The sequence below is a fragment of the Schistocerca piceifrons genome, chromosome 8 (genome assembly GCF_021461385.2).
Source record: "Schistocerca piceifrons isolate TAMUIC-IGC-003096 chromosome 8, iqSchPice1.1, whole genome shotgun sequence".
NCBI classification, from domain to species: domain Eukaryota; kingdom Metazoa; phylum Arthropoda; class Insecta; order Orthoptera; family Acrididae; genus Schistocerca; species Schistocerca piceifrons.
This window is the reverse complement of record NC_060145.1, coordinates 86,028,489-86,049,699: the sequence shown is the minus strand read 5'-3', so window position 1 is coordinate 86,049,699 and position 21,211 is coordinate 86,028,489. Positions and strand designations below refer to the sequence as shown.

Sequence of the window (21,211 nt, the reverse complement as noted above, 5' to 3'; positions counted from 1 at the left end):
TAATACGCTTTCCTGCAGAGCTGACATGAACTCTTGGCCGGCCAGCTGATGTCCTTCCTGGGTGCCGGCTTCGAAACCTCGTCCTCGACGCTTTCCTTCTGTCTGTACGAGCTGGCGCGTAACGTCGAGCTACAGGAAGAAGTACGCCAGCACGTACGGCAGGTGCTGAGAAAGCACGGCGGTCGGCCCACGTACGAGGCCCTCAACGAGATGACGGACCTCACCAACGTCGTCAACGGTGAGTACCACAAAACGAAAAGCACGCGGCAACTTTCACTACACGATTTTGTGTCAGGTAGGTCAATTCGAGGTTCAGTCTTCCTGCCCATACTGTCGTTTTTGATATTACCTTCCTTCTCAAGTGCCGGCCGGTGTAGCCGAGCGGTTCTAGGTGCTTCAGTCTGGAACCGCGCTACTTCTACGGTCGCAGGTTTGAATCCTGCCTCGGGCATGGATGTGTGTGATGGCCTTAGGTTAGTTAGGCTTAAGTAGTTCTAAATTCTAGGGAACTGATGACCTCAGATGTTGAGTCCTATAGTGCTCAGAGCGATTTGAACCTTCCCAGGTCTGATTTGATGCACCTTTCCACGCTAATCTGTCCAGTACGAATATCTTTATCTCTAAATAAGCACCGCAGCCTACACTCATTTCAACCAGCTTGTATGTTCGAGCCTTACCATTCCACTAAAACTTTTTACCACTCACACTTATCTCTGTTGCGTACTGACGATGTCTAAGCGCTTTAGGATGCGCTCTATGAACTGATCCTTCTTTTTTTCTAATTTAAAGTTAAAGCAATTACAGCCCTCGCTCACAAAATTTAATTTTATTATTCTTTTTCTCTTTTTCATTTTACTTAAGTTGTGTCATAAAACCACACTGGGTGGTCGTAATTGAACTCTTTTCCGAGTGGTGCAGTGCTGGATGTATACATAGCAGGACGCTGGAACATCGTAGGTATGTTCGTCAATCGGAGCGCTCGCCGAGTATGACGAAAAAGTAAGTGTTCTACTTTCTGCCACCAGGTGAAAAAATGGCGCTGTAAAGTGTCAGAATGTGTGTTTGGTGCAGGAAAAGAGGAGGAACGATCAAATACATGATAACTGTGGTTCTGCCACATTTATTAGGATATGGACGCAAGTTACAACATGTGTTGAGTATGGTCTCCCAACTCAGCAACATGCTGCTTCCATAACATGCCATGTTATGTAGCATATCCAATGTAATCAGAGCGCTGTCCTTCAATCTGGAAGATACCGGGTACGTCCTTGATAGAAACTAACTTTCATATACCCCCACAACCAGTAAACAAATGGCTTTAAGTCGGGAGATTGTTGAAATTGAGTAGAGATTATTTAGTTATTACCGAAGGTTTTTCGAAGGTAATCTTTCACCTGGTGACATGTATTGCTGCCCAATCTTGCATGAAAATATTTTTGTAGACACTGTTTCATATTTGCAAAGATCGACTCATACGTTCCCCACGGAGGTCCTTATAACGTGTAGATGTCACTCTACACATAACAAGTCCACGAAGTGTCATCTCCTCGAAGAAAAACGGATTACAAATGAAGGAAGAAGTGGAACCACACTACACAGTCACATGAGATGAGTGCAGAGGAGCCGGCCGGAGTGGCCGTGCGGTTCTGAGCGCTACAGTCTGGAGCTGAGCCACCGCTACGGTCGCAGGTTCGAATCCTACCTCGGGCATGGATGTGTGTGATGTCCTTAGGTTAGTTAGGTTTAATTAGTTCTAAGTTCTAGGTGACTGATGACCTCAGAAGTTAAGTCACATAGTGCTCAGGGCCATTTGAACCAACTGAGTGCAGAGGATGCTCCTCACAATCCCACATATGATAGTTATGTGCATTCACGATGTCGTCTAGAGTAAAATGTGCCTCGTCCGACCAAAGAATATTCCCCAGCAACATGTCATCCATTTACATGCGTGACAAAAAGCGGAGGGTAGAGCCCTGTGGTTGTTTCTCAGCTTGAGGTTTCACTAGGTGAACGTTCTGAATCTTGTCGGGACACCAGTGTAAAACGGCCCTCAAATTGTTTTGAGCTGTTGATCCGGGGAAAGACAATTCCCGCGACACAGCTCGACCACTGGCTACACGGCTTGAAGCATGTGCTGGACGGGAAGCTATAGCTATAGCAACTTCATCAACAATTGCTATGAGAATAGGCCGTCTCCGTCTCCTTGCCCAACCACTTCATTCAGAAATTTCTTCAAATACTTGATCATATTATTTAGCCTATTTATTGACGTGAGGTCTCATCACAGCTGTTTTGTCGGCAGTATTCCCGAAATGGAGCACTACCGTTGCTGCTGTTCTGATAAAACAACTTTACCAACAGTGCACGGCCTTTCTTCTCAATAGCCATTGCATGTCGGATGGAAAACTTGAACATCCTTAATGCTTTACGCCATCGTTCACTACGCAAAAGAAACAAACACGCATCGCCAAGCGATAAACAGCATACTAATGTCAAACCGTGAAACATTTCGCATTGTGACTGCTTGCGGCTTGAGAGGCGTAGCGTATTCATATAATTGAGTCGCCTCGATGGGTTGTAATTCCAGCAGTTTCAGTGTGAATGCACGATTACGTTCGACTTCCAGCGGCGATCTCAAAGTAGCGAGAATGGAGGACATGGATGGGGACTGTGGGTAAGTGGCGCTAGATGGGAATGTGGGGCGGCTGAGGCAGTCCGCGCAATGGCGATGAATACTTTGTCTGGGTGGCGCAGTGGCTGACGCAATTACCTAGTAAGCAGGAGTCCCCCGGGTTCGAATTCCAGCCCGTCGCATATTTTTACTCGGCTCCACTGACTCCGCATAAAATCACGATGGAGCTGACGTCATGAGTTCCTGCCCTTCACTCTCCCTCCCTCCTCTTCCCCCTTCTATTTACACAATATCATACTCCGTGTGCGCTCAGATTGGCGACCGTACCTACAATGGTACCTTGCCATTTCTGAATGTGGAAGTATACAGAGCTGCCGAAGGTAAACTGGGACACAAAGTGTACCGGAAACCAACGCGGAGAGCCACCACCACCCAGCTCAAAAGTATTCTGTTCGGCATACGTTAACCCTTTCGTGAGCCTTGGGAAACATGCTTCCCACTACAATGAACTCGCTCCTAGTCCCATGGGATTCACAGTTCCCATCTATGTACGGTGCTACCACCCAGTGAACAGTGTAGCGTACTGTTTCCAATCGAAAGTTCCCGCCGTTTTTGCTGTATCTTCGCGCAGAGGCATTGTATAGCTGAGTGTTGCTCTGTAGAGGAGCCTTTCACTGCTGTTTGCGTGACATTTTGTGATTTTTTCCTCAAAGCTATAGTATAAGGTAAATACTTTTGATTTTCCCAAATTTATGAAGGGAAACGTAAAATTGGAACGAGAAGAATTCCAGTTTGAAACAAAAGGAGCCATTTCTGCATAAAATGGATGGATAACCGTCCAGTCTCTTTCCTGTCCACAATTCATGACCCATGAGAAACAGCAAGAGTAAAAAGGAAAAACAAGGATGGTACTAATACAGAGATTTCTTGTCCTGAAGTTGTGGCAGAATACAACAAAATAATGGGTGGTGTCAATAATTTTGATCAATTACGAGAAAGTTATGCCATTGGCAGACGTTCTGTAAAATGGTGGCACAGAATATTTTATTTCCTGGTGGTCGTTGCTGCAGTGAACAGTTTTATCCTGTGGAAAGTAAGTAAAAGAGAAAGTGGACAGCATGATCAGCTCACATACAGGATCCATCTAGCCAGACAGTTGTCGCTGGCTTCTCATCCCAAAAAAGGCGTGTACAAAAATCTGTCTTTCTGGCAAAAAGGGCTAAAGTACCTGAAGATTTTCGTCATGTTTCTGTAGGGGAGCATCAACCCATTTTAGGAGAAACCTACTGGACGTGCCGTCATTGTAGTACCAATGGTGCGGAAAAGAGCACTCGCTGTGTTTGTACATATTGTCAAATACCACTTTGCATAGACCCATGTTTCAGAAAATTTCATGGCAAGTAATTGTGAACAATCATTGTAACAAGAGAAGTAAATTTATCAAATAAATATGACATATATTGAAAAAGTTGTTTTTGTCATTTGACTCCAAGGCAGGGCAGCGGGAAGAATATTTCTCACCTTGTGTGACCTCACTTTCACAATTGGAGCAAATTTGATATTCTGTATGATAAATATACCTATCTGTTAACTACTATCTGCTCTCTATTCATTAAAAAAAAACTGCTCAATAATTTTGCCCACGAAAGGGTTAACTGCCCGACCCTACCGGATAAGCGATGAAAATAACATCAAAGAAGAATTAAAGGAGCTACAACACACGTTTCGCGCCAACGACTATGATGACTACATCATAAGAAAGGTATCTAAAACCAAAGGGAGCAGAACACGAGAAGAAGGCAAAGAAGAGAAGCTTCCACTGATACACTTACCATATGTAAAAGGCGTCAGTGAACGGCTAGGCAACGTCCTCCGCCGACGAGGTTTCAAACCGATTTTTCGAAGCGGTCACAGGATCCACGAAATGATAGGTTCCACCAAGGTTGTGGTCAACAGTCTTAACACTGCAGGTGTTTACGAACTACGGTGTGAGTGCGGAGCTACCTACATAGGGGAAACAGGGAGACCTGTCAGATTACGAGTAGCAGAACACGAACGCTATGTACGATTATAACAACATAACAAATCGGCGATAGTGGAACACCACCGGGACTGAGGACAACCTATCAGGTTCCAGGAAGCCCGAGTACTGGCGAAAGAATCGTGGATGCGAGGACGCAAAATACGAGAGGCGATCGAAATTATTAAGCAGCCTGACAATATCGACAGAGAAGATGGCTTCAAACTCCCGGCGTCCTGGCTGCAGGCCATCCCAGTCCAACGGGCCGCGAGCGGTCGCGGGGCAGAAGCTACATGGGACACGGACGTATCTGCACAAACAGCAGTACAGCAACTGTCAGTCCACTTCCACGCACACCAGGAGGAAAACTTGCCGACCAGAAGCCGAAAGCCGATTGGCGGACAGCTACCAATCGTTGACGACATGGACATCCATGAATAGCCTTTTTCCTTCTATCTTCCCTTATGTCAAGACTAGTCAATCATATTAGAGGGCCAAATAAGAGTTTTACAACAGTGACGTCAGACATCGATAGTCTGTAATAAATACAAGCACCTATCCCCATGCAAAACCAGTCGTGCCCTGAGGAAGGCTGTTGCAATTCGACCGAAACGTTGGTTTTAGTTTACTATTGTTGTTAGTTTTTAGCAATAACGCGCCATAATACCCAGAAGAATTTTAATCCCTATGACACCGGCCGCGGAAGCCTACGTTCCTTTATATACCTACAATTTTTCAGCGTCATGTTATGGATCACATCCCGCATTGCAGCAGTCCGAACGCCTTCAGTTTGATTGTAACCACCTGGTATTTCTTCAGTTCAGTTGTGTGGTTCTGTATGTCAAATTTCTCTATTGTTTTCTTGTATGAACTGTTTAGCGTTCACATTACGCTTACGTACGTAGCTACGCTCCATACACATAGCTTCAGAAAAAACTCTGTACCAATCAAATTTATATTGTATGTTAACAGACTTCTCTTTTTCCCGACTACACTGTGTACTATCCCTACTTAAGCCCTATCAGTTATTTTGCCGCCAAAATAGCTAAAAATTATCTATCATCGTTAGTGTCTCAATTCCGAATCTAGTTCCATAGTCATCGCCTGATTTAATACTACGGCATATCGTTACTCCCGTTTTGATTTTGTCGACGTATGTTCACGATAAAGTCCATTCCGTGCAACTGTCCTTCCAAGTCCTTTGCTGTCTCACGCCAAATTACGATGTCTCTGGCAAACCTCGAAGTCTTTATATCTTCTCCCTTAAAGTAATTTTGTGCATATGAAAGCCGACAAGAAACGAGATCTGGGGACTTAAATGAACGATTTATTGACTGACGATGTGCACTGCAAACATGCATACGTGTTTCGAGCATCGACAAGGGGGATGTCGTTCTGTTTGAGCTGATACGTCATAGTGGGGACGCTGCTGGCGCGCCGACCTGTATTCAAGCAATACAGCAGACAATGGCTGCTGAACGGGATAATTGGAGGGTGTATCCGATTGCAGAAAATAGCCATCAGTAGTTCATGTCTGGAAAAAAAGAAAAAAAAACGGTTCTCATATTACACAGCTCCTCTTGCTGCGATATACCGCAGTTTAGGCGCTCGCTTTGAAACGTTCGCTTAGAAAAATTCGTGAATTACTGTGCTGGTATACCCCTTACGTTATTTGATTTTCAAACAGCGGAGCAGAACTGAACGTACTCAGACATTTCGCTTTTTACATATTCTGATCAACACTAAACTGACACTCAATATATTTAGCGCGACGCAATCTGACTTTCAAAAATCCCTACAAAAGAATGGCCCTGACCAACAATGACCTATACCTTTCATTAAACACTTACCTCACAAAAATCTTCGTTACTCGAACTACTGCAATACAGCAAGTGCCACTACTACCAGCAAAATAAAAGATTCTAACTACTGACGGGACTAACTACTGATAGGCATAGTTAGCAAATGAAAGACTTTGATAAAGAACAAACAATGTTATTACCTTAATAGTGTTCAAAAGTCATTTTATATATATATATATATATATATATTATGAACTGATATATATATATATATATATATATATATATATATATATATATATATATATATATCAGTTCATGACATCCAGTGTTACAAATTTACTGTCTCTGATGGACACACGTCCAGATCATCCGCTCTCAAAACTCCGCCATCTCTCTCCGCACATCCACCACTGCTGGCGGCTCACCTCCAACCGCGCAACGCTACGCGCTGGTAACAGCCAACTGCCCAACACTACAATAGCAAATTCCAACAATGCAAACCAGCCACAGGCTGCACACAGCACAGTCAGTGATTTTCATACAGAGCGCTACGTGGCGTTACCAACATAAAAACCTAAACAGCCTACTTACAGCTTTAGCAAAATACATCTCCGCTGTTGAGTCATTTTCACTTGTCGCTCACGAATGATGGTACAAACGAAAGTGAAGAGCAAAATGGATCCCTTCCTGCGCCGGTACGATAGAGTGGACACAACTCAAAAACCGCTTTCTTAATTACAACTGCTTACACTGATTCTATTTTGAAGGCATAGAAGTAGCTGTCTGATTAGCAACAAAGCGGAGCACAGTATATAAGGTGCACAATACGGTGACCTCGATGAACGTACAAATCTGCGAATCGTAGCAACTGTTCTCAGAGGAAAGTAGTTTTTATTATTTTTCTTTTCTTGGTCTGTTTCACATTTTTTAGTACTAGTACGTAGCAGATAGTGGTACATATTATACACATAACTGTTACACATGCTTTATCTGAGAGTAACCTATTTTAGCTATCGTATAACAGGCTATAATGAAGATGAACAAATAAAAAAATACCAGTCAATACCAAAAAAAATCTCTTCGCTAATAGTGTCTCATAAGTTCCAAGTGCCTTCCTTGCCCAAATAACGAAATACATCGAACGCCTGAAGTAAGAGGGATTATTACTCACATTTCGTTAATGTGTGTCCAGATTTGCGCAAGGAAAATAGCTACTTTAGCACACACGGTCGTTACGGAAACTAACTCGTAATTTGTAAAAGCAAAGAAGTGGCGTAAACTGATCTCTTTCTTATGAAACAGTGCGCACTTGGAATGACTTACTTACTTACTCACTGGTCGTACCGGACTCGAGAGTCCATTACTGCAGCAACGTATTTTTGCCATCTGTCCCTGTCTTGGGCTATTTCCTTCCATTCACCTTCAATACCTAGGCTCCTCAAATCAGCCTTCACATAGTCCTTCCATCTACGCCTCGGTCTCCCCACAGGACGTTTTCCTTCTAGCTGCCCTACCAGTACTCTGCGCGCTGCCCTGCCCTCATCCATTCGAGCTACGTGACCCGCCCATCGCAGCCTACGTGATTTAATAATACTGATTATGTCAGGGCTTGACTAGAGTTCGTGAACCTCTTCGTTAAGCAGTTTTCGCCGCTCTCCGCTAATGTCATCCCTTTTTGCTCCAAAAATTTTCCTCAAAATTTTGTTTTCAAACACTCGAAACGGCTTTTCATTTTGCACAGTGATAGACCAAGTCTCACACCCATACAGCATAACTGGTAGAATAATAGTTTTGTATATTCTAATCTTAAAACTCCTAGACAATATCCCTGATGAAAGTAATCTATTCAGTGAGAGTTAGCACGCATTTCCCGCCCGTAATCTCTTCTTCCGTTCGGAATGAATCTCATTTCTAGAAGTGATGTCCACGCCTAGATACTTAAATGTGTTCACTTTTTCCAACTGCATGTCTCCAACTCTTAACATTCCCTGATCTACTGCTGTTGGCATTCTAGTAGTAACCAGGTATTTAGTTTTGTCTTCACATATCCTTAGACCTACATCTTCACTAGCCGTGATTAACGCATTCGCATTTGATGTTACAGATTCTTTCCTATCGCTAATGATGTTTAGATCATCCGCATACCCTATTAAGATGTTAGGGTATGCAGATGATCTAAACATCCCTATTAAGATGTTAGGGTATGCAGATGAAGTAAACATCATTAGCGATAGGAAAGAATCTGTAACAGCAAATGCGATTGCGTTAATCAAGGCTAGTGAAGATGTAGGTCTAAGGATAAGTGAAGACAAAACTGAATACCTGGTTACTACTAGAATGCCAACAGCAGTAGATCAGGTAATGTTAAGAGTTGGAGACATGCATTTGGAAAAAGTGAACACATTTAAGTATCCAGGCGTGGACATCACTTCGAGAAATGAGATTCAATCCGAACTGAAGAAGAGATTCCGGGCGGGAAATGCGTGCTACCTCTCACTGAAAAGAGTACTTTCATCACGGATATTGTCTAGGAATTTAAATATCAGAATACTGTTCATAATGTAAACATATGTTAAATATGGTCCCCAGGATCCGAATGTGTCGACGAGGCCCTTCTCATCCATTCGGGCATGGCATGAGCAAACCCTACAGTGCTCTGCTTCCCCTGTTGCAGAGACATTGAGGATGTACCCACCTGTCAGCTTCCTCGACCGCGAGGCGGCCCGCGACTACAAGATCCCGGGCGCGGACATCGTTCTCCCGAAGGGCACTGGCGTCGTTATCTCAGTGCTTGGACTGCATAACGACCCACGGTACTGGAAGGAGCCCCAGAGGTTCATGCCGGCTCGCTTCAGAGAAGAAAACTCCAAGGACAGGCCGAGCTACACCTTCCTACCGTTTGGCGAGGGACCCAGGCTCTGCCTAGGTGAGTACAGTGCTGTGTTTCCCTCTTGTATCTAGGTCAACCCATTCCCTAGATCAGTTGCACGGTATACATGATAATTATGTGCAACAGGCCAAGCGTGCAAATGGATATTCTGATACTAAACCAGGGGAGTCGGTATCATCAACACGTATGCAACACTTTTGTAGTAACATCAGAAGTATTAGAGCTTCAGTATGAGGCGACTGGAATGCAGTTGTAGGGGAAGGAGTAGAAGAAAAGGTTACAGGAGAATATTGGCTTGGGACAAGGAATGAAAGAGGAGAAAGACTAATTGAGATCTGTAACAAGTTTCAGCTAGTAATAGCGAATTCCCTGTTCAAGAATCACAAGAGAAGGAGGTATACTTGGAAAAGGCCGGGAGATACGGGATGATTTCAATTAGATTACATCATGGTCAGACAGAGATTCCGAAATCAGATACTGGATTGTAAGGCGTACCCAGGAGCAGATATAGACTCAGATCACAATATAGTAGTGATGAAGAGTAGGCTGAAGTTCAAGACATTAGTCAGGAAGAATCAATACGCAAAGAAGTGAGATACGGAAGTACTAAGGAATGACGAGATACGTTTGAAGTTCTCTAACGCTATAGATTCAGCAATAAGGAATAGCGCAGTAGGCAGTACAGTTGAAGAGGAGTGGACATCTCTAAAAAGGGCCATCACAGAAGTTGGGAAGGAAAACATAGGTACAAAGAAGTTAGCTGCGAAGAAACCATGGGTAACAGAAGAAATACTTCAGTTGATTGATGAAAGGAGGAAGTATAAACATGTTCCGGGAAAATCAGGAAAACAGAAACACAAGTCGCTGAGGAATTAACTAAATAGGACGTGCAGGGAAGCTAAGACGAAATGGCTGCAGCAAAAATGTGAAGACATCGAAAAAGATATCATCGTCGGAAGGACAGACTCAGCATACAGGAAAGTCAAAACAACCATTGGTGACATTAAAAGCGACGGTGGTAACATTAAGAGTGCAACGGGAATTCCATTGTTAAATGAGAGGAGAGAGCAGATAGGTGGAAAGAATACATTGAAAGCCTCTATGAGGGTGAAGATTTGTCTGATGTGATAGAAGAAGAAACAGGAGTCGATTTAGAAGAGATAGGGGATCCAGTATTAGAATCGGAATTTAAAAGAGCTTTGGAGGGCTTACGGTCAAATAAGGCAGAAGGGATGGATAACATTCCATCAGAATTTCTAAAATCATTGGGGGAAGTGGCAACAAAACGACTATTCACGTTGGTGTGTAGAATATATGAGTCTGGCGATATACCACCTGACTTTCGGAAAAGCATCATCCACACAATTCCGAAGACGGCAAGCCCTGACACGTGCGAGAATTATCGCACAATCAGCTTAACAGCTCATGCATCGAAGCTGCTTACAAGAATAATATACAGAAGAATGGAAAAGGAAATGGAGAATGCGCTAGGTGACGATCAGTTTGGCTTTAGGAAAAGTAAAGGGACGAGAGAGGCAAATCTGACGTTACGGTTAATATCGGAAGCAAGGCTAAAGTAAAGTCAAGACACTATCATAGGATTTGTCGACCTGGAAAAAGCGTTCGACAATATAAAATGGTGCAAGCTGTTCGAGATTCTGAAAAAAGTAGGGGTAAGCTATAGGGAGAGTCGGGTCATATACAATATGTACAACAACCAAGAGGGAATAATAAGAGTGGACGATCAAGAACGAAGTGCTCATATTAAGAAGGGTGTAAGACAAGGCTGTAGCCTTTCGCCCCTACTCTTCAATCTGTACTTCGAGGAAGCAATGATGGAAATAAAAGAAAGGTTCAGGAGTGGAATTAAAATACAAGGTGAAAGGATATCAATGATACGATTCGCTGATGGCATTGCTATCCTGAGTGAAAGTGAAGAGGAATTAAATGATCTGCTGAAGGGAATGAACAGTCTAATGAGCACACAGTATGGCTTGAGAGTAAATCGGAGAAAGACGAAGGTAAGGAGAAGTAGTAGAAATGAGAACAGCGAGAAACTTAACATCAGGATTGATGGTCACGAAGTCAATGAAGTTAAGGAATTCTGCTACCTAGGCAGTAAAATAACCAATGACGGACGGAACAAGGAGGACAGCAAAAACAGACTCGCTATGGCAAAAAAGGCATTTCTGCCCAAGAGAAGTCTACTGATATCAAATACCGGCCTTAATTTGAGGAAGAAATTTCTGAGGATGTACGTCTGGAGTGCAGCATTGTATGGTAGTGAAACATGGACTGTGGGAAAACCGGAACAAAAGAGAATCGAAGCATTTGAGATGTGGTGATATAGACGAATGTTGAAAATGAGGAGGACTAATAAGGTAAGGAATGAGTAGGATCTACGCACAATCGGAGAGGAAAGGAATATGTGGAAAACACTGATAAGGAGAAGGGACAGGATGATAGGACATCTGCTAAGACATGAGGGAATGACTTCCATGGTACTAGAGGCAGCTGTAGAGGGCAAAAACTGTAGAGGAAGACAGAGATTGGAATACGTCAAGCAAATAATTGAGGACATAGGTTGCAAGTGCTACTCTGTGATGAAGAGGTTAGCACAGGAAAGGAATTCGTGGCGGGCCGCACAAAAAAAAAAAAAAAAAAAAAAAAAAAAAAAAAAAAAAAAAAAAAAAAAAAAAATTGAGATCAAGCGTAGCGCCGTATAACGATCCTGTCTTGGAGACGGTTAAGTGGGAGATGTGTCTCAGAGCTGGATAGTGACAGATGGTGACGCGAGACTGGACGCGCACGTAGTTTATGTATCAGACGATAGAGGACAATATTGGATAGGGGGACCGTGATTTTAGTTTCGATTGTGCCCACTAGAGTGCACTAAAGTAATAGAATGTTTTTCATAAATCGTTCTAGTATTTTCGTAAGGTGTTATTATGTCTTTTTGTGTATGTAAAATGTTATAAATGTGTTTTAGCAGTATGAATGATGCGTGAGTGTAGTTTAAGGTTAATATAAAAATAATTGTTCAACGAGGTGTGTAGTAGGATTTTGTGTGGGAACATTTCGAAGAAGTATGGATGTGGAAAAAGGGGATTTTTGTAGAATAGATTTGTAAAGAAAGTTTATGGCAAAGGGAAAGTAAATTCAGGTATAAATAACAATAGTAAATAACTTTATGCATAAGCAAAACTTCGGCGTATTAGATAATTACGTCGGTAAAAAGCGCAGTCGTTTGGTTTACTATTTTGCGATTGGTTATAGATGAAAAGCGCAGACTGACGCGTGAGAATGTTGTTTTGCTATTGGCTATTGAGTAAACTGTCCAATGGTAAACCAATATTCTTCGCGCGCCTTTCTCTGCTGGTAAGAGAAGACTTAGAGAATTCTGAAGAAGAGTGGAAGCCTAGCCATGAAACAGATCGGACGTGTGTAGTAGTAGTTCCGATGGAAATGATAAGTTGCCGGATCTAGCAGTGTTTCATACATTAAAAGTGTTGGAAAGTGACGGCGTAATTATTCCTATGTGTGTGTAGAAATTTCGGAATTTTTAAGTGAGTTTTGTGACGAAAAAAGACATATACTCAGCGTGGCGTATTGAGCAGGTCGGTGGCTAAAAACTGTGGCTGTATTTGGTACCGGCAGACTTAATACTTGACGAGCATTATCAATCAAAAACAATCAGTATTTTTGTAGCTATTACGTTTTCGGGAAATGCAACACCATAAACTTGCTAACGTTGAGTTAAAGGGATTGTGAGTGACTATGTTAAGAGTAGCACAGGCTTGGTAGTGATACTTGTTCACCTAGTTTCAGAATATATTAATTGAGGATAAAATTTCCAAAGTTTCATTTGTGTGAAAACTTTCTCCCGGAACGTAGATTAGTGACTTAAATTGCAGCCTGGTTCACGTCGAAGTACAGTAGGTTTCACTCGGCTTTCCTACTGATGATCTGCTCAGACAACGATCACGGGTAGGTGCAGGTCCGTCGTAAAAGGGACGGAAAGAACCGCGCCGCCGCAAGTATCAGAAGTATCGAATGGTGGAGCGTCAGTATCATAAGTATAAAATGATGATGGAGTAACTAAGAATAAAATGAACACATTTATATTTATATATTTCATGAAAGAATTGTGTGGGAGTTAATGATAAAAATGTCATAATTTCCTGTCCCAGCCAAACAGATACTGACATATTTGTTTGGTTCCATTCACTAGCTTCGAAACATTTTTGGGTAGCTACTGGATATTAACTAACTGTCGTTACTTGCGGAGGCAGCAGCAAAGAGATTGCATCATGAATAATGGAGCCTTAGCCTATTCATAGACAAATACTCCCTTCAATCACTGAATAGTTCAAGTTATGGCGGCTAACGCTGCACTTATGAGGTGCCACAGTCACATGTAAGATTCTTCAGTAGGGCACTCTGTTCAGACTTGGCCTTCGTGGAGGAGAACGCCCATCTGTAGCTCAGTTCCTTACACGTGTATGTCTTTATTGTTTATAATTATTCCATGTTAGTTTTTAAATACCCCTGTGTATTCCGATTTACACAATCCAAGAGTATTATAGTCTCCAACGAGATCACAGTTTCATCTTTGAAACCACAGTCCCTCTGCATGGAAAGAATTAGATGCAAAGAAATAAAATAAGTGGTCGACGGAGATGAAATCATAAAAGATGCATTAACGCGAATTGATATGAATTCTGCCCCCACAATGTTATAAACAGATCGTGTCAATTGAAAGTTTGTGCCAACCGTGGACTGTAACCCAGGTTTACTGCCTATCATGATTAGATACCTTAACCATTAGCCTTTCTCGGTACACCCCAGACCTTACTGAAATCTTCATTGTCACTGATCTCAGCAATGTAATTAACAGGTTGTGTTGATTGGAAGTTAGTTAACCCAGGTATGCCGCCTATCATGAGCAGGTTCCATAACTATTACTCTGCTAAGTAAGCGACCAGGTATTACTCAAGTTTTCATTGTCAATGTAATTAAGAGATTGTGTCAATAGAAAGTATGTCGCAGTCTAGGACACGAATCCAAGTTAACTGTTTATCACGAGCAGGCACTTTAATACCAGCAATATGAAGGCAATTTCCATAATATGCCTTACCAGAATTGGGGGGTGGGGGGTTACTATGTGCCCACATGAAAAACAAAATTCGTTAATTCTTGTTGAATTATGTTAACAAGATACTTTTTAAGAAAGGGTCAGGCATCTGAAAGTACCCTTCAGCGCAGACATAGAAACAACAGTACACTTTCAATAACATTTATTACCGACTCTATAACCACCGAAAATGTAAGAAATGTACATTTCATTTATTGTTCTTGACTTTTACCGTCAATAATTTTCAATAGATATAGATGTGTAACGAAGGCTCTGAACCTGTAAATATTGAATTCGGCCACGTTAGTGGAAAGTGACATTTTATACTGAGAATTAAATTTTTGGGCTAAGTTAACTGAACAATTTGAAACCTATATGGAATCTGGTTGAAGATTTCATAACAAACAAATAGTTTTTAATAATTTTAAAATGTAAAAAACTGAGTACACTCAACTACTTTCAAAAAGTGGGCATTAATTACCATGCCCCCCCCCTTTCATTTGATTTTGCGATATTTAAACATTATCTTTTCTCAACTTACCACCAGGCCTGGCTATAATTTTCATTATCACTATTTCTGCCTATGGTTACTGATCACTGCAAGCAGACGTACTGCCTTGGAAATCTGGCGAACAGCACCACTGGGGGGAATGTTGTTGGTGATCCAGGCTAAACCACAGTCCTCCACGCCAGCCCAAGGGGCGCTACTTTATCTCCACATAGGCGAACGTGTAGAGGCAGTGTTCTGAAATAATGGATAAAATATCAAGGTACTGAAAGTTTCACTGAGAACAGGCACAGTGTTTAGACAATCTAATAATTAGGGTGACTGCATACAGTCAACAGTAAATGAATACTGCAACACTAATATGGCACAAAATCAGGACTATTTGAACGTATTGATTGTTTGTGATTCCAGTTTTCCCTCAGAAAGTTAGCTGTCCTCCCATGCCAACTTGCAGTCAACAGTAAATGAATACTGCAACACTAATATGGCACAAAATCAGGACTATTTGAACGTATTGATTGTTTGTGAATCCAGTTTTCCCTCAGAAAGTTAGCTGTCCTCCCATGCCAACTTGCAGTCAACAGTAAATGAATACGGCAACACTAATATGGCACAAAATCAGGACTATTTGAACGTATTGATTGTTTGTGATTCCAGTTTTCCCTCAGAAAGTTAGCTGTCCCCCCATGCCAACTCCACTTGCGCTCAAGCTATCTGAACAGGAACTAATGTCTGACGGAAGCTATGAGTAATTTCTTTTATGAATGAATCTAACCGTAAATTTTTAGTGTCCCGTCTGCAGAAAATGTAATTTGTTGCAATGTTCCCAGGTATGAGGGTCGCGTACCTGCAGGTGAAGCTAGCCCTCGTCCACATCCTCAACAACTTCGAGGTGCTGCCAACACCGGAGACGCCCAGCAGTCTGCGGTACGAACCTTCCAAGTTAATTGGAACTCCAGCTGGAAAAGTGGCTCTGCGTTTCAGAAAAATTCCTGTGTGCTGAGCGTCCTCCATTGCTAGCAGGCAGAGAGTCGCCATAACGTTTACAATTTACAGAAAGAAAAGACAGTAACTGTATTTACGGCAATTGATACGACTTAACAAAGGCAATTAATTATCTTTATATTTGTATGAGCTACACAGCTGTGCGTGTAGCTCACTAATGTACATATTTATACCAGGATGTGTTACTTTGTTGTTATGTATTAAGAGCCATTAAACTGTACCTCAAAATTTCCAATAAATTATTTTGTTTCACATCTATTTATGGTGTAGCACTCATCCAGCTAACAGTTAACAGAAATATCTGTAGCCTTTTATAGCAAATTATACAGAAATAATCGGCTGACGTATTGTAACTGGGTAACCTCTTTTGATGCTAGTCAGTTGTCAAAATGGTTCAAATGGCTCTGAGCACTATGGGACTCAACTGCTGTGGTCATAAGTCCCCTAGAACCTACAACTACTTAAACCTAACTAACCTAAGGACATCACACACATCCATGCCCGAGGCAGGATTCGAACCTGCGACCGTAGCGGTCGTGCGTTCCAGACTGTAGCGCCTTTAACCGCTCGCCCACTCCGGCCGGCTAGTTAGTTGTCACGATGATCATTACTGCAAAGGGCATTTAATTCTAAATCATTATGTCAGGGTGAAAAAAACACTAAATAAATTACTTTTTCTCTCTTAACAACATGTGGGCATGGTGGGTTCTTCCTTGGCTCGGATATGAGGTAGAATGAAACAGCATTTTTACATAAAATAACTTTTATTGAAAGTTTTGTACAATGGTTCCCTTACTGAATTGTTCTGGCTGGGAGAGCGGCAGCTGTGTCGTTTGCGAAGCCTCTGATGCGTGAGCGGCGGCGTCTGATTACGCCTGGCGGTGTATATCTCGTGTCGCTGTTTCGCCCAGTTGACTGGAGACGCGCATCGTGAGATGGTCCATTTAATTATTGAGAACGAAGTCGTGAATCGAATGGTGATACCTTGCATGTGGCGTCCAAGTGTTTCTCTTCTCTATGCGGCCGCGTGTGACAGTGTTGTGCGTCAGCCAGCGGAGACGCGTGGCGGGGGAAGGCCAGTGTCCCGGACTCGAACAACGGACGCCAGCTTGCCAGTCTTCGGCTGTCAGATCTTCATCATCAGCTCGCAGGTGACTACTGATGTGAGGCCGTCTCCTTCCCATCCTCACGAGTCACCCGGGTACGTAAAAACCAGTCTTCAAATACCTTCTGTCTTCTGGCGGCGAGGCTGCTGCTTGCTATTCCATTACAGTGGTGGACTTGTGCTTCTGTGTACGATGTAGTCTCTTCCTGCAAGACGGTCTTCAGCACCGACTGAACTGTACTGGAACTGAAAATTACTCTGAAAATTTCTGACGGGCCCACAGCGTCTCGCGTATTTATTTACTTCAGTTTACTGGAGGTGAACGACTTCACGGTCATTGCCTCTTCTGTCACGTTGAAAAGCTTCTTGAAGAATCTTCTTAATGTCGGTCATTGGCTCTTGGAATGTAGGCGAGAGCCTTTGAGCTCATGTGACAATTGAGAAACACGTGAGACGGTCGGGCGATGCCCTGACGGCTGGATTGACATCTTCCGGTATGTGGGGAGGGCGATGGCTTCTCCTGAACGTGCTGACTTCACGGTCATTGCCTCTGCTGCTCTGCCCGCTATTTGCTAGTGGTAACTCTTCTAAACTGAACTGAGTTTTTCATTTATTTTTTAATTTCTACTTTACTTCAAATCGGTTTCAATAATTTATTTACTTATCTTAAGTACCACCCAACAGTATATACGCTATATGTGTCTTGGATGCAACGTCGTACGTCGTTGTAGAAACTGTATTATATTTCTAAGGACCAAGTGCACGTAATAAACTGCTGCTGATGTGATTGTGTGCATTTTCTACAACATCTGACAATGGTATGAGCTCTTATTACATGTAGATGTATCGTAAGTATGATAAGTAGGAGCGACTGAAAAATCAACAGTTCAGGGATCTATGCTACTATATAAAGACAAGTCGTCGTAGTTTCACGTTGTTGCCTAAACTCTCGGAACGTCGTTGACCTATATACTTCAGATTTTTACACGTTGCTGTAACAAGTGTTCTGGCAGACACAGGCTACACGCTTTTAAGTATAGTGGAAAAATTATTTAGCAAAACTCTCGAGAATTTAATGACCGATTTGTCTCAAATTTTACTCGATACTCTAACTAACGTCCAGACGAACATATGCTACATATTTTCCATTTGGCAATAATTTCTATAATCTCCTAACTGAATTTCTTCACACGTTACTCTAAAGCACTTTCGGACGCAAAAGTCTCGCGAAGTTCTTCATCAATTTACTTCATATTTTTATACTAAACGCTAACAAACATTTGGACTCGCAAAAGGCTATATCTTTTCCAATACAATGATATGAAAATAAAGACGTTTATAATAGAGAAACAATAAAAGCAAATACATCGATAAATTATTGATCAGTTTACTTCAGATTTTAAGACAAGATTCTAATAAATATTTGGTCATTTCTGTATATTTCTTTAATCCTTTATTTGGCAAATGGTGAAAATAAAAAGAAAAAAATTTTTTCAGTACTTATATTTATTTATTATGCTTAAAGAAATACAATTAATACAGTTTTAGAAATTTTTGACAAAAATGATGAAAATTATGAAATGTTGCTTACAAGCTACATTGCCAGCAGTAGACCACATTTATACATATTACAGAAAAAAAGTGTTTGCCAATAACCTCAAGCAAAACGTTTCCTTTACATGAATAATTTAATTTATAAACACATTTATGCATTTCTGCTGTGTAATAGACCTGTTTCATTTCCCTTTCTAGTTCTTCTTGCAATGGAATTTTTGGAAACAGTTCCTCTTTGGAATGAAGCACAATACTAGAATGCATTTTGAAAATCCAGATGGACAATAACGACAACGACCTTTGGGACCGTATACAGGCCAATGCTCCATTTTATCAAATCGGATATCTTGTGTAGCAGTCGGAGCTGTTGGCTTCCTCCTCTTTTTTTGTGGTGGTGTTATGTCTATTGAGGGCCTTCCAAATTTCCTTTTCCCTGAAAACATCAAACCATTGGCAAAATCTGCCCTGAATGACTTCAGTGGGGTCTTCTTGTCCAGATATTCTCTTCGAAATACCAGCCAGACAATTACAACACTTAGATCTAGCATAAATCCAACTAATCGCATGTACCAACACCTAGTTTTCATTGATACTGTGTAGAGCTCTATCAGCATACCAGCAAGATCAACTCCTCCCATATGCTTGTTGTACTGACGTACAATACTGGGACAGGGCACATCAATTATTCTTTTTCCATTGCTGTCCCATCATTTTACTGTTGAGAGTGGTTTGACACCACAAAATGAGCTTGCAAGTGTCACGATTTTATTGTTTTGAATATCTGCCGTAAGCATATGTAATATACTAATGGCACATGTACCAACTATGGGCAATGTCGCTCACAGGCAACATTAAAGTTTTATACTATTTACGTAATTCAAAACAACATTAGATTGAAATATTTCTGCTGTAAACTCACCTATGGGTATTTCTTGAGGAAATCTGCTAAGATTACTGCCAATTTATTGAAATCCACTCTTTCAGAACCAAAATAAGACACCCCTGTTGCTCACACGAGGAGATCTCTGTAACACCACTGCACAAACTGCCATCTCGTGTGGAAAACCTTGAACTATTACAACAACTGGCATTCGCAGTGTGTAAAGGAACGTTGCCTGGAGGCAAAAATGCCAGTAAAAGACACCGGGAAGTGTTTGTTGTACAATAAGGCCAACGTAAATTTGATGTTGCTTGAGGGCAACACTGCCAAATAAAGGGTTAAACAACAGTGTATAGCATTTCTGCCGGATGTTCGAGTCGTTTTCGCACGATATTTCGACGGACTAACTCGCTGTCTTCTTCAGGTGATACCCGAGGATTGTTCTTGGGTGGATCGAATCCGGAATTTATGCCTGGATAGTGCTGGGCGCTCCGTAACCAGACCGCGGCGAGTGTTACATGGGCCATCCGCTTCCACAAGGCGCGGCTCCAGTCGTCCTCTTTGGTCACTGGTTCTCCGACTGTCACCCGCGCACGGGGCACCCTATGGGGTCGTGTTCGTCATCTGACGTGTGTCAAATCCGATCTGTAACGTCTGGCGCTCTGTCTCATGACTGTATTCCGGGTCTGAACTTCTGCTTCTTGCGATTTACCTGAAGTCCAAAAGGGCGTGATCATTGGATTTCAGGTCCCGGTTGGAAGGATTTCCGAAACGCCTAAGTTTTTTTAAGTGTCTGACTGTAATATACTACGCATAGCAAAATGGCGCTCTCCAAAACCGGCACGATGGTCCATAGATGACAGAGGTGAAAGACGGCTACAGAGATATGTATAGGCGAATGGACGTGCAACTGTTGAGCAACTGACAGCCCAGAGGAACTGAGGGGATACCGACAGCGTCTTCAACGACTGTTCAGTCAGCACTGCTGGGTACTGGACCTCGCAGCAGGCGCCTCGTTCATACACGTGTGCTGACTGCCGTTCAGCGACGGAGAATGATGAAATTTGCACCATCTAGGATGCATCACACTTTTTATTCCATCTGAGAGAAGGCCGTTGGCGTGTACGGCATGAAAGCTCCTGAAGCAAATGCCCTGCAACTACGAATGAGCTTTGGTCTGGAGATGCCTTCATGGTATGTCCTGGCTAATCTGAGCTTTGTGATAGACACAATGGATATATCCTTGGGGAGCACTCCCACATGTAGTCTGTTTTTCCTCGGCTCAATGGAATCTACAATGCAACGTGCCACGCAGCTAGCAGTGTACTTGCGTGGTTCGAAGAACACCTGGCTGAATTTGCCGTACTTACCTGGCCACCAGACTCCACAGATTTAAATCCAGTCGAGAATCGGTGGGACCAACACGTCGGGTTGTTCAACGCCATGGATCCTCAACTGAGAAACCTAGTGCAACTGACCAAAGCGCTGAACTCAGCACGACTCCAGAACCAAATAGACTCTCTTACGCACATACCGCACTGCAAAAGGTGGTTTGCTCAGACTTTTGACAGGTAGTCACATTATTGTGACTGGAGTGTGTATATTGCTGTCCTATATCATTGATGTCTGTTTCACCTCAAAAATCTATTCTTTTCCCATACACAATATTTTTAGAACA

General features: G+C 42.3%; 1 protein-coding gene across 1 annotated transcript; it reads left to right on the top strand.

Moving 5' to 3' along the window:
- The first annotated feature begins 48 nt into the window (after window positions 1-48).
- LOC124712089 (cytochrome P450 6k1-like) lies at window positions 49-15,992 on the top strand. Its single transcript, XM_047242385.1, has 3 exons — window positions 49-238; window positions 9,132-9,383; window positions 15,820-15,992. Exons 1-3 carry the CDS (start codon window positions 49-51, stop codon window positions 15,990-15,992), a joined length of 615 nt encoding a protein of 204 aa, XP_047098341.1.
- Window positions 15,993-21,211: the final 5,219 nt, after the last annotated feature.

Excerpts from the sequence above, each read along its gene's own strand:
- LOC124712089 (XM_047242385.1), top strand. The coding sequence starts at position 49 with ATGTCCTTCCTGGGTGCCGGCTTCGAAACCTCGTCCTCGACGCTTTCC. Across the intron at positions 239-9,131 it reads CCTCACCAACGTCGTCAACG|AGACATTGAGGATGTACCCA; the intron begins GTGAGTACCACA and ends CCCCTGTTGCAG. Across the intron at positions 9,384-15,819 it reads GGGACCCAGGCTCTGCCTAG|GTATGAGGGTCGCGTACCTG; the intron begins GTGAGTACAGTG and ends CAATGTTCCCAG.